The 12932-nt window shown below is 38.7% G+C and overlaps 1 protein-coding gene across 1 annotated transcript in view; it reads left to right on the top strand.

Annotated features, from left to right (window-relative positions):
- The window catches only part of PRKAR2B (protein kinase cAMP-dependent type II regulatory subunit beta), a 1491604-nt gene that overhangs the window by 1016521 nt on the left and 462151 nt on the right, over nt 1-12932 (top strand). The window contains exon 6 of the mRNA XM_044088539.1: nt 7751-7904. Coding sequence (XP_043944474.1) covers nt 7751-7904 — 154 coding nt within the window. The remainder of the gene's footprint in view (nt 1-7750; nt 7905-12932) is intronic.

A 12932-nucleotide genomic window follows, 5' to 3' on the forward strand; every position in this document is an offset into this window, starting at 1 on the left:
CTTGATAGCAAACTTGGACTATGTCATTCAATTATTACAGGCCTTGGGATACACAGTCAACATTCAGAAATCAAGACTTCTGCCATCCCAACAAATTATTTTCCTAGGAGCCAAACTGGACACCAAAACACAAATGGCTTATCTCACAGAGGAAAAACAACAGCAGTTACCAGAGTACTTCAAAGGCCTAGCAAAGCTCTCCCAGCTTACTGCAAGGAAATTCCTGCAGGCCCTGGGGTTCATGGCATCTTGCATTCTTCTGATACCTTTAGCAAGACTTCATATGAGAAAGCTGCAATGGTACTTAAAAAGCTTATGGTCCCAACACAGCCAAAGCCTAGAGGACGTAATCCCACTCATTCCATGTCTGCAAAGAGAATTTTTGTGGTGGGCTCAAGCAAGTCAGTTAAACAAAGGCATGTCTTTCAACAAACCTCAAGCAGGTCAAATGATTACAACAGACGCCTCAGACCATGGATGGGGGGCGCACATGGAGGGCAGATGCATTCAAGGTCAATGGACACCGAAGGAAAGTCATCTGCACATAAACCAAAAAGAGATGTTGGCAGTGATACATGCAATCGAGACTTTCGAAAAATCACTTCAACAAGGACATTTGCTAATAAGGACAGACAACACCACTGTTATGTGGTATATAAACAAGCAGGGAGGCACTCATTCTTATCCCCTCTGCAGACTGACAATGATTCTCTGGGAAAAATCCCTAAGTCTGAAGATACATTTGCAATCCCAGTTTGTGCCAGGCAAGGACAATGTACTGGCGGACAGGCTGAGCAGAAATTTCTTGGATCCACACGAATGGATGCTGCATCCTCACATTTTCTCACAAATAACAAGGACATGGGGAAGACCGGACATAGATCTCTTTGCTTCTCACATGAATCATCACCTGGAAAAGTTCTGTACAAGGACCCACCATCCTCTAGCCTGGAAAACGGATGCTCTCTCCTTCAGCTGGAATTCCCTAACAATTTATGCATTCCCTCCTCTACCACTGCTGACCAAGGTGATACTGAAGATCAAAGCAGAACAACCAACAGGCATTTTGATAGCTCCAGACTGGCCAAGGCAGCACTGGTACCCATTGCTGTTGAGCATAACTCGGACCAAACCGTGGCCTCTGCCCCTATGGCCTCTGCTTCTAACACAACACAATTACAGGACTGTTCATCAAAACCTGAAAACATTGCATCTGACAGCTTGGAGGTTACCATAACTCCTTCCGATATCTCTCTTTCCAAAAAAGTTCAAGAGCACGCAGACCTTCCACCAGAAAAACCTATTCAGCCAAGTGGAAGAGATTCATCATCTGGAATGCTAACAGGGGTCAGGATACAACAGTATTGAGTATACCTCAGATATTGGAATACTTGGCAGAAATGTTTCATACTGGTCTCTCATATTCTTCCATAAAGATTCATGCCTCAGCAATCTCAGCAAAATACAATTGTGATCCACCTGTGTTTTCACATCCTTTGCTAAGATAGTTCCTAAGAGGGATAAAGAATATCAAACCTCCCAGGAAACCGCCAGTACCTGCATGGGACCTCAATTTCGTCTTGGAAAAATTAACTCTTCCTCCCTTTGAACCAGCAGCAACTTCAGAAATGCAATTTCTCTCATGGAAAACGGTTTTCCTATTGGCAATCACATCAGCAAGAAGAGTCTCGGAGATACAGGCACTCATGGCAGTACCTCCTTTTCTCATTTTTCATCAGGACAGAGTCTCTCTAAGAACTAATCCTTCATTCATGCCAAAAATAATTTCCAGGGTGTCTCTAAATCAAGCCATTCACCTGCCTACTTTCTTCCCCAATCCTCAAAACAGGGGGGAAGCACTGCTGCATACTTTGGACATACACAGGCAACTACGCTACTACTTGGACAGAACTAAGGCCACCAGAAAGTCTGACCAACTGCTTGTAGCCTATGCTGCTGGAGTACAAGGAAAAGCAATCTCCAAACAAACAATTTCCAAATGGATTGGACACTGCATCAGATTCTGCTATTCTTTTCATGGAAAAGGTGTGCCAGCCAATATTAGGCCACACTCCACCAGAGCTATAGCCACATCCACAGCTTTCCTAAGAGGAGTGGCTACAAAGGACATTCTAGAGGCTGCTACATGGAGCTCCGTGCATACATTTACCAAGCACTATAACCTGCCTTTATACTCCAGATCCCGAGCAGGCTTTGCTTCGGCAGTCCTGCAGGGCATTTTAGCTACACCATCTCTTTCTTAGTTCCAACCACCCCCAGCTTGGCTATGGTATTCAACCCATATGTTATGACTGCAGTTGCATTCTTGAAGGACATCGTACAGTTTTGTACCTACCATAAATGTAGATGTCCAATAGATATGCAACTGCAGTCGGATTTTCCCACCCTCCTACCCCTCTGCAACCTTCTTTATGGGTCCACTACCCCTATTCCTATTAGCTGGGGTATCTCCTATGGTGTATCTGTTTATTACTGTTGTGCATGTTTGGAATTGTTTATCCATTCACCAAATTTAGCCTTCCTAGGAGGGCACCTGGCATCTGGGGCAAGAAACACTGAAGAAGATGGCGTCGGCCGATGCCTTTATACTCCAGCCGTTCTGACGTCGGAGAGGAGGCGACACCAGCCGACGCCGGACCCAGACTTTGGAATCCGGACGACCGAGGGCTGCCTGAGGCAGGACAATCCATATGTTATGACTGCAGTTGCATATCTATCGGACATCTACATTTATGGTAGGTACAAAACTGTACTTTTCCTGTGGAAGGCTCCAAATTATCTTTTTATGGCACCTGACCATTTGCTTTCTGTTCCACTGGTTTCTTCTTAATTTCGATATCCATTGCTCTATCCTGTTTTGGTTCTTTCTGAATCAGATTTTCTACACTGAAGCTTTCACTTCGCAGGTACTCTATAACCTGCCTTGAGGTATGCTTGTTGTTGACGTAGATTGAGACACTTCCACCCAGTGGCAGTACACGGGAATCGGGTAATGGGAGTTAGGACACTTAACAGTACGAGCAAGTGGCAGCAGGGAAGTGTGTCACGAACTGATGGTACACAAGCAGTTGTAGTAGACCCAGTTTGCAGTATAGCTCTACTTAGTATAGTCTGAGTGTTGATAAATTACTCAGTGTTTTGGTTCTAAATATTAAATTAAATATTACACTGTCACAATACGTGCTTAGTAGTGAGTTAATGATCACAGGCATATAACAATAAGAACTAACATTTATTAGCAAAAATTCCAAGGAGTTGATCTTCTGGGTGGTTAGATTTTGCATGGTTTACTCAAAATTATTTTGATTTGTATGTAATAATAATTGTAGGTACTTATAAATTATATAGTAATTTCTCCAGTCAATCTAATATATTTGAAATATCCAGTATCATTAATTTGATCAATATAATTGATTTGGGTGGCCACTGTGTTGCATCGGTTAGCATTGTTACCTCACAGCAAGAGGTTCCCCGGTTCGATTCTAGGCTGTGGTGCCTTCTTTGTGGAATCTACATGTCCTTCCTGTGGTTGCGTGGGTTTTCTCCAGCTGCTCTGTTTTCCTCCCACATTCCAAAGATATGCAGTAAGTGGACTGGACACTCTAAATTGACTGTAGGTGCAAATGAGTGGTACGGATGAACTACTGCAGCAGAGCTAGCCATTTGGCGGTGTAAACCTTGGCTCGAGAAGATTGTCACTGTTGAAGTGGCACCCCGACCCTATGTGCAAAATGGGAAAAGGGGAGTTGAGGTTGGATGGCTTCGATATCATTGCTATATCCAGTAAATAAGGCATCATAGTCAGTTTCTAGCTATACAAAGCCAGTGGAAAAAGTTTTTTGTGTTTTTTTATTTATGTGGATGGTGCTCTGTAATATACTTTAATATTGTTTTAGGACTTGTTCACTGTAATTTTATATGCATGAGTTCCAGTTTTATTTTCTTTTGTTAGTAAGTTCCTATTACCTGCTCTCTGCCTGTACAGCAAAAACAAATGAACGCGGGCATTTGTGAAATAAAATGATATCTGAAGCAAGTTTTTTGTAATGATGCAGATTTCCTGAGATTTAAGAAATACTTTTTGTTTACCTTTGAATCAAGTTCCTGTTGTCAAGGATGTTTCAATATTTTACAAAAAATGAATGTTTTGAAATTACCCACTGATGTTTCAGACCGCTTGCATTTAACAAGGCTTCTATCACATTTTATGTACATGTTTTTGTCATATTCTTTATGTCTGAAAAATGTGTAAGCCTAAAAAGACACAGAGTCAGAAAATGTCTTAATACTACTTGTACTCCAGAAATGTTGGACATATATTACAAGCTGTGCCGTCATGAACTAACACTCGTGTTTGTAGCAGCAGATGCTTAGACATAAACTGAGAGTCTGGATTTTAGTTTGAAATTCGGATATTATTTTATGCAAATGGAGTATTTTGCTAATTAGGTGGCTGTTTCCCTTGCTTGTCAGAATGTTTGAAAGTTCTACTCTACTGTTTTGCATATACAAAAGGTGTGACTTCCTCAAATTGTTCATACCAAATAAACTGTGACCATATTGTAACAATTTATTTTAAGCCTAGTACAGTATCCCTGATTTTAGCTGCTAGTAGGCTGATAAGACACTTATCCTTTGCAGAGACCTGTGATGTGTGCATCTGTCTAGTCAACGAGTGGTTCATCAATGATCGCAATATTATTAAGGTTGTCTGGTCATAAGTAGAGTTTAAGGATTTATGCAGTATGCTTGGATTATTTGTAAACCCCCCCCCCCAAGTTTTACATTATTTTAAGTCTTTGCAAAGCCCCTTTATAGTGAATCATTACATGTGATCAGCTAGAGGAAGTGATACTAAAACTGGTGGCCAGTGCTTTAAGCTGCTAAACAAATTCAAATAGATAAATAAATGTTGCTTTCACACATGCAACTAACTTGTAGGAATTTTAGGTTATTTTGTGTGACTTTATGAGATTTTTTTAGAATTTCACTGTGAATATATGCGAGTCTGCCTGTGTGCTTTCCAGAAGTATTAGCTGTGTAAAAGTTTGCATAATTCATTTGCGTGTAATTATATCACTTAAATAAATTATTAGTAATATCTTATTTTGTTAATAATGTAGAAGTGATTTTACTGCCTAAGATGACTATCAATGAGGTCTTTGAAGGAGAGTTTATACAGACCCTTCTTAATGTTACTTGCTAGGTTTTATTACAAGAAAGAGAGATGACTTATGCATGTCTCCCAAATATGCAACAAAGTCTAGAAGTTTTGAGATCTTTGCTTGGAAGTGTTTACATAGGTATCTTTATACCCCAAGCAGACTAAATAATTTTTCCTCAGGTAGATAGCAAATGTTGAAGGTGTGATGGGGAAGAAAGAGGTAATTGGGAGCATAATTTCTGGTAGTGTAATAAGGTGGCAGATGTTATAGATTCCCTGCAGATTGGTCTATCAGAGATACTGGGTGAGCAAATTAGTACAACTAAATAAATGATTTCTTTAAGCTATGATACAGAAATGCCTAGACATAGAAAGACATTAACAAGTCTAATTATGGTGGCTGCCAAAAAAGCAATTACTATAAAATGGAAATCAAAGTCTAAACCAGCTTTACTAGAAGTAGTGAATATAGTGAAAGAGATAACACAAGTGGAATTGGAATCTTTAGAAACGGGTAGGATCAAATTACAAAGAAAAAATGGGAATTCTGGGAACAATACATGCAGTGAAGTTTAAAAGAAAGCAGAATTTGAACGAGCTTTGTAATATTTGACTGACAATGACTAGATATATTATAAGTGATGTATAATGTGTGCAAAAAATGTCAGTATGGTTTGTGATGTATAATGTTTGCAACTAAAATTATGTCAATATGGTTTGTTTTCATTTATATAAGTGTATGATTGCCTGTCTCATACTTGATAATTTAAAAAAGATGTTTCTTGAACAAAAAAAAGAAAAACAGATTGCCTACTGATTTCAGTGATCCTCCAGAATTATGTCATATAGATTTGTTTGCTTGCTATTCCCAACCCTAAAAGACCCTAAGGTGGGACATTTGTGTGATATAGAATTCCATTTGGTAAGTACCTATCTGTACATTTATGAATTAGATAATTCTGCTTATATCTTAGGTTAGGAGTTTTCAGCTCAACTAAAACTGAGTCCACACTTAGAAGAATGACCATCTAGAATGGAATGTAAGTTGAATACAGCTTTTGAGAAGCATCAGTGTTGTGGTATAATATTTAGCTAAATGTGTAATACACTGATCCTAGACTTGTTTTATCTGTGATTGTCTACAAAACTCATTTACACTTATCTAATCTCCTGCTGCAAAATCCAATAACACTTAGAGTGGGGTTTTGTAAGTAGCACGCGAGATAAAAGGCTAGTATCTGAAACACTTTGTTGTAATGGTGAAGATTTTTTGGTATTTAGTTTCAGTTGTGTATAATGTAGCCGCTGAGACTTGTGTATAATGTAGACTGACTGACTTATGAACAGCATATATGTAGAGTGCTGTTCTTCCTTACAATTCTTGTCTTATTGTTAAATGCTTGTAGAAAAACTTTTTAAACACTTTTATTATTTTTAATTAATATATATATATATATATATATATATATATATATATATATATATGCTAAATGTAGATTACTATGGTGTCTGACTGTCTGACATCCCTGAAGCAGTTGCATTTTTATTCGCTTTCTATGAACAATTTTATTTTATTTTACTGATATATTTTGAATTTAGTCACATCATTGATTTTCCTAACGTTTTCAAGAATGTCATTCCAGTATTCAGTTTGTGTCTTTGGGAAGACTTCTTTAGTAGTAACTACGTTGAAAGGGGTCTCCTTAGAGATTTAGATTCCGATAATTTATGAGAATAAGTACTTTTTTGGGCAGAGAGACAGTAGTTATTATGTTTCAGTTTGAAAGAATGGGTATTTAGGAGCCCTACAGGTCTGCATGACACTGGTAACCAGTAACCTCTGGAGAGTATTATTCAATGGAGCTCCTTACTGTTGGAGAGATGAATAAATCTGAAAATGTTATTTTCTATGGTTTGGATTTCAGCAGAATTTTGTGGAGTGAGTATGAAAATGATTGGCAGTGAATATTATAACGTCAGCATCAATATGTTAACTGATATCACTTATTTGTCTTCTAATGTCATTGGTAAGCTGGATATTTTATAACAAACCTTAATCTGAGGCACAGTACCTTACTGACTGCTATTCCTCTGTTGGGAGTGAAGGACAGATCAGGTTTGAATGTGTTTCGTGGCCCCCGTCTGCGCTGCTTGTCTTTCTCTTATTTTCATTCAGTGTGGGCAGAAAGAGGTAATCAGTCAGGGACATCCTAAATAAAATAGGTGAAGTATTCATTTGTAGACATAATTCATATTAACGTTGCTTTATTTGGAGGATTCAGATATTCTACTGGGCAAGCTGATATATTATGATTGGAGCTTAGAGTTATTTGTCTACATTAATGTACTGTTGTAGCATGCAATATCCTGTAATAAAATTCAGTCATAATTTTATAACTGAAATGCTTCATGTAAAGGTGCAGTATTGATAAGAAATGTGTTTTCATCAGTCACTGTTTCCTGAAGTTTGCTAATAAATTGCATTAGTATCATTTCAGTTATTTTATAGCTGAAATACATTTTCAGTATGCTGGTACTTATTCTGATAACTTGTTTCTTTCACAGGGGAACATATGATATTTATGTAAAATGTGAAGGAGTCGGTAGATGTGTTGGCACCTATGATAACCGTGGGAGCTTTGGTGAGCTGGCCTTAATGTACAATACACCCAGAGCAGCCACAATAATTGCTACCTCACCGGGTGCTTTATGGGGTTTGGTGAGTGAAATTATATAATTTCCATTTATTCAGCGTAAGTAGAATTTACGTATGCTTTTGGACAAATGTGAATGTAAAACAGACAAAGGTCTGCAACACCAGTAAGTAGTAAAAGTTGTGAAAACATTAGAAAGTTTTAAAAGGAAATAAGATAAATACTACATATACTGAAATCATATTAGACATGGATCAGAGCAAGTTATTCAAGTGATGCAGAGAAGTTTATGTACTACATATCGCTCTTTGAGTGCCATATCAATACATTCACTTATGATAATCTGTCATGAATATGTATGTATGTATATATATATATATATATATATATATTTATTTATATATTTATATGTTCCTTCCAAGTGTATTATAAACAGCTGTTCTGCCAGTTTCATTTGGTCAACAAATTACCTGATCAAATATACTGACACAAGATCACAGTAATAATGGGGATGGGAAATATGCCCTTTACCCACAACTGTGCAATTTCAGAGTTGATATAAAGTAGGAAGGGGTTTGGGGCATCCAGGGTGTCTTGGCCCTCTTGCTAAAAATGCTGTTTCTTGAGATTTGTGCTCTGACTTTGTTTTGGAGTATATGTTGGACTACCAGCATTCTGGGTGCCAGTCAGTTTTTTGCCAAATTAAGTGGTGCTACAATGGTTTGTAGACTGATTATCTTACATATATTCACATATATATATATAGAGTTATCAGACAATGTGTAATTGATTTGAGTTAAATAAATCATGTTACTGTTTCCAAAAGTGAGGTTAAACCTCCATTATATAAATTACTAGATCTGAGGGTGGCTTGGGAACACCTTGGAGTCAAACTCCTACATCTAGCTTAGAACATTCCATTCCTGTGCATATGTGAGTGACATCAGCAGCCGTGTATTATTGTTGGGAATGGAAGGCCGCTGTTTTCTCCTGAGCAAACCTGATTTCAGCACTAAGACTTAATGTCTACTACATCACAGAAGCAGCTGTCAGAGGTGAGACAGCTGCAGTGCTTGCCAATAACCTGTTGTAAAAGATTCATCAGATATTTGTTACAAAATTGAGCAAGAGTAAAACTATATTCAGTGAAATACAATAGCTAGAAAAATGATGTACTTGAGTTGCTGAGTTAAAGTGATGTGCTTTATCCACCTTGAGGCATCTGGTGCCTTGCTTTGAATCTTCACATTTAGTTCAAGCCTGTTATAGAAGATGTTAATGGGTGTGCAACACAAAACCTGGGTCCTGGATCCCTTGTACAGAGCTAAGATTTACAGAGTAGAAGATGTTAATGGGTGTGCAACATAAAACCTGGGTTCTGGATCCCTTGTACAGAGCTAAGATTTACAGAGATGAGATAAGGAGGGTAGGCCACAATAACCAGAAACCTTATATTTAATTTCAGTGTCTCCCAGAAGATTTTAGTGGCACTGCAACAAAATGACTGCACTCTTTTAAGTTCTTGCACAATCTTGTGATGGGCCTGGATTGTTCTACACCTCCTTGACTCCTTATATGCAGTTTAAATCTTTCCCAAAAGATGTTAGTGGGGCTGCAACATAGGCAAGTACTTGCATGGAGCTGTGATGGGGACTCATTCCTTGCTACTGAACATGGGACTCACTCAACTAGTTGTACAACCAGCTAGACCTAACCTCATTACTAGTAATAATTCTCGTACTGGATAAGTACCTATTGTCTATTCCAATGCCTTAGAGTACAAGTTCTTCCTAGGACTTTGTATCATTATTTTCCAGTTTTAGTTTCTACATTTAAGAACATAAATACCCAACCAGTCATTGTCATTGAAAGGTTTTTCCATAATTTGAGGCAACCTCTCCTGCAGGACCCCCCCCCCCTTACAATACTTACAAGTCTCCTGTCTGAACGTGTTTGGGTCTGGGTCTTGCCTCATGTGGTGCAGTGCATAAACTGATGTATTGTTTATTGCCAGAAATGTCGCTGGTAAGATTAGGATTGTCTGTTTGCAAGCTTTTGTAATCCATAACAAGTATTAGGTCAAGTAGGTTTGGGAGGGTTATACCTATGAAAATGTTTAGGCTAGAAAAGTCATACACAATCATTTTTAGAAAACTAAATGGAAACACTCTAGAATTCAAGTTAAATTTGCTAATGCTGCACATTTTCAAAATAGACTGGCAACCCTGTACAACAACCCAAAGTATTCTGGCAGGAAATGCTGAATTTAACTGGAAATAATTTAAAACTCAGCAGTAGTGCTTCCTCCTAGCCCTGACTACAGCCCAGATGACTGCATTTAATCTGAGACCTGTGTGCTCGAGTAGCCAAACAAGGAGGGGTGGGAATGAGTGGTCAGTGACACCTTCCTGAACCCAGAGGAAAGAGATGTTATTTATGTATTTATTTATTTATTTGCCTTTGTTTACTAGGTAAGTCCTTTGAGACAAAGCCTATTTTCAGCAGAGCCCCAGGGAGAAAAGCTCCAGCCGATACATTTAAGATACTCATGACAGAAACATTTTTTTTTTGCAAAAATCCATTGCATAGATAGTTCTTAAGACACCTTGATAGAAACAGCTAATTGTTCTTTAGTGACAAACCTAAGCAGGTACTTCTTCTGTGGTGACATTCATGCTATTAAATTCCAAGTATAAAACGTTTAGTATGCAAACAGTTCATGTTCCACATATGTAACAAGAAGACATTAGATGTTGTGTTGTGTCTTTCGGCTTTTCCTGGTTAGGGGTCGCCACAGCGGAACTCCGGTCCGCTAATGATTGGCAGTTGATTTTTACGTACCGAGTTGCCAGCTCTGATGCACAACCTTCAACGAAGGTACGCCCATTCACGCATGTCTCCACGCAGAAGACGCTCTAACTGAGAGTCGAACAGGACAGCGTCTTACTGTGAGGCGACAATGCTACCACAGCACCACCACAGATACAACTTATAAAACATGGGGAAGAAGGGTTACAGTACTGATGTTAGGAATAAATAAAACTGAGAAAATGAATGCAAAATATTAATAAGTAGGTATATAGTAGTTAAAGGTAGAAGAGGAAGAGAGGCATTGTATAGATGATGAGTCAGGGACAGTGGGGCTAAAAGTACTAGACTACTTACTGACATAAAACTTGGTTTTAAGAGAGTCATTATCTTCTTTCAGCTGTTCCCATTAGGGGTCGCCACAGCGGATCATCTATTTCCATTTCTTCCTGTCCTCTGCATCTTGCTCTGTCACACCAACCACCTGCATGTCCTCTCTCACCACATCCATAAACCTTATCTTAGGCCTTCCTCTTTTCCTGTTACCTGGTAGCTTCATCCTTAGCATCTTTTCCCCAATATACTCAGCATCCCTCCTCAGCACATGTCCAAACCAACGTAATCTTGCCTCTCTGGCTTTGTCTCCAAACCTTCCAACCTGGGCTGACCCTCTAATATATTTATTCCTAATCCTGTCCACCCTCGTCACACCCAGTGCAAATCTTAACATCTTTAACTCTGCCACATCCAGCTCTAACTCCTGCCTTTTTATCAATGCCACTGCCTCCAAACAATATAACATAGCTGGTCTCACTACCCTCTTGTAGACCTTCCCTTTCGCTCTTACTGGTACTCATCTGTCACAAATCACTCCTGACACTCTTCTCCACCCGATCCATCCTGCCTGTACTCTCTTCTTCACCTCTCTTCCACACTCACCATTACTCTGAACTGTTGATTCCAAGTATTTAACTCATCCACCTTTGCTACCTCTACTCCCTGCATCCTCACCATTCGTCTATCCTCCCTCTCATTCACACACATATATTCTGTCTTAGTCCTGCTGACCTTCATTCCTCTTCTCTCTAGAGCATATCTCCATCTCTCCAGGGTCTCCTCCACCTGTTCCCTACTCTCATTACAGAACACAATGTCATCTGCAAACATCATAGTCCACTGGGACTCCTGTCTGATCTCTTCTGTCAACCTGTCCATCACCACTGGCGATCATTTGAAGGAGATGGATAAAGTTGGAACATCAGGACGAAACTGAAATGTAAAGTGAGGATTAAGTTTGGAAGGAGATTTAGGAAGAATAGTAGAGTTGTTTCTTGTCTAAAAGGGGATAACGGTTATAAAGGGATGGTATGATATGAGCTGACAAAGGAAAATGGAGTTACCCAGCTGAGGAGCATGTTCACAACCACATGTGAGTTAGGCATTGTTTTAGTAAGAGCTTAAAGGTGGAAAGTTCCATGGTCTGTTTAGGTATGTTAGGATTGTGTTCCAGGATTGCGATATGTAATGGGAGTGTAGTAAGCCACCAGATGAGTTGTTAGACTTTGTTGTGATTACTAAGAGCGTGCTGGTTGAAGAACGTCTCTACTGCAGAAGAGTGACACAGGATTATTTTAAATGCTGGGCATGTTTCTGGTGCATGTATAAGACTGTGTGCAGTAGTAGAGTGTGTCAATGTTAAATAGGTGGGTAGCTCAAGCCAATTTAGTTGTTTCAAGGCTCTGCAATGATGAGTCCTATATGGAAGGTTGGTAGCAAATGTGAATACTTTACTGTATTAAGTAGAGAGTTTAGCTGTAAGTGTAGTATTTAGGTTTGTAAGAATAAGTCAAGCATATAGAAGGGATGGAAGAAGGTAGGTAGATTCTAGTGCTTGTGTTGCATCATCTGTCAAGTAGCTATTTGGTTCAATAGACAGAGATGAGTTTCTGTTTAGTTTTTTTTTTAATTAGTTTGCGATACATGTTGGTCAGATTTGAGGTAATTATCAATTAGGCCACCCAGAAATTTTTTGCTTGGGTTACAGTTTCAGTTTTTGTATTGGATTATATTATTTTGAAAGATTGTGGCAGTCATTACTAAATGCAGTATTAGGTATTAACTCATATTTCTATGGCATTGCATTGGGATGAAATGGCTAGGCTTGAAATTATCTCAGGGTCAATAGCCTAGTAATCTGCTATGATCCTGTGATTTTGGTATTATTTGGGAATGAAAAGCATAAGGTTTTTCATGATTTAAAACTAGATTTGCATATTTTAGCCAAG

This window comes from Protopterus annectens, chromosome 11.part0 (assembly GCF_019279795.1).
Source record: "Protopterus annectens isolate FY-2018-M chromosome 11.part0, PAN1.0, whole genome shotgun sequence".
Classification (NCBI taxonomy): domain Eukaryota; kingdom Metazoa; phylum Chordata; order Ceratodontiformes; family Protopteridae; genus Protopterus; species Protopterus annectens.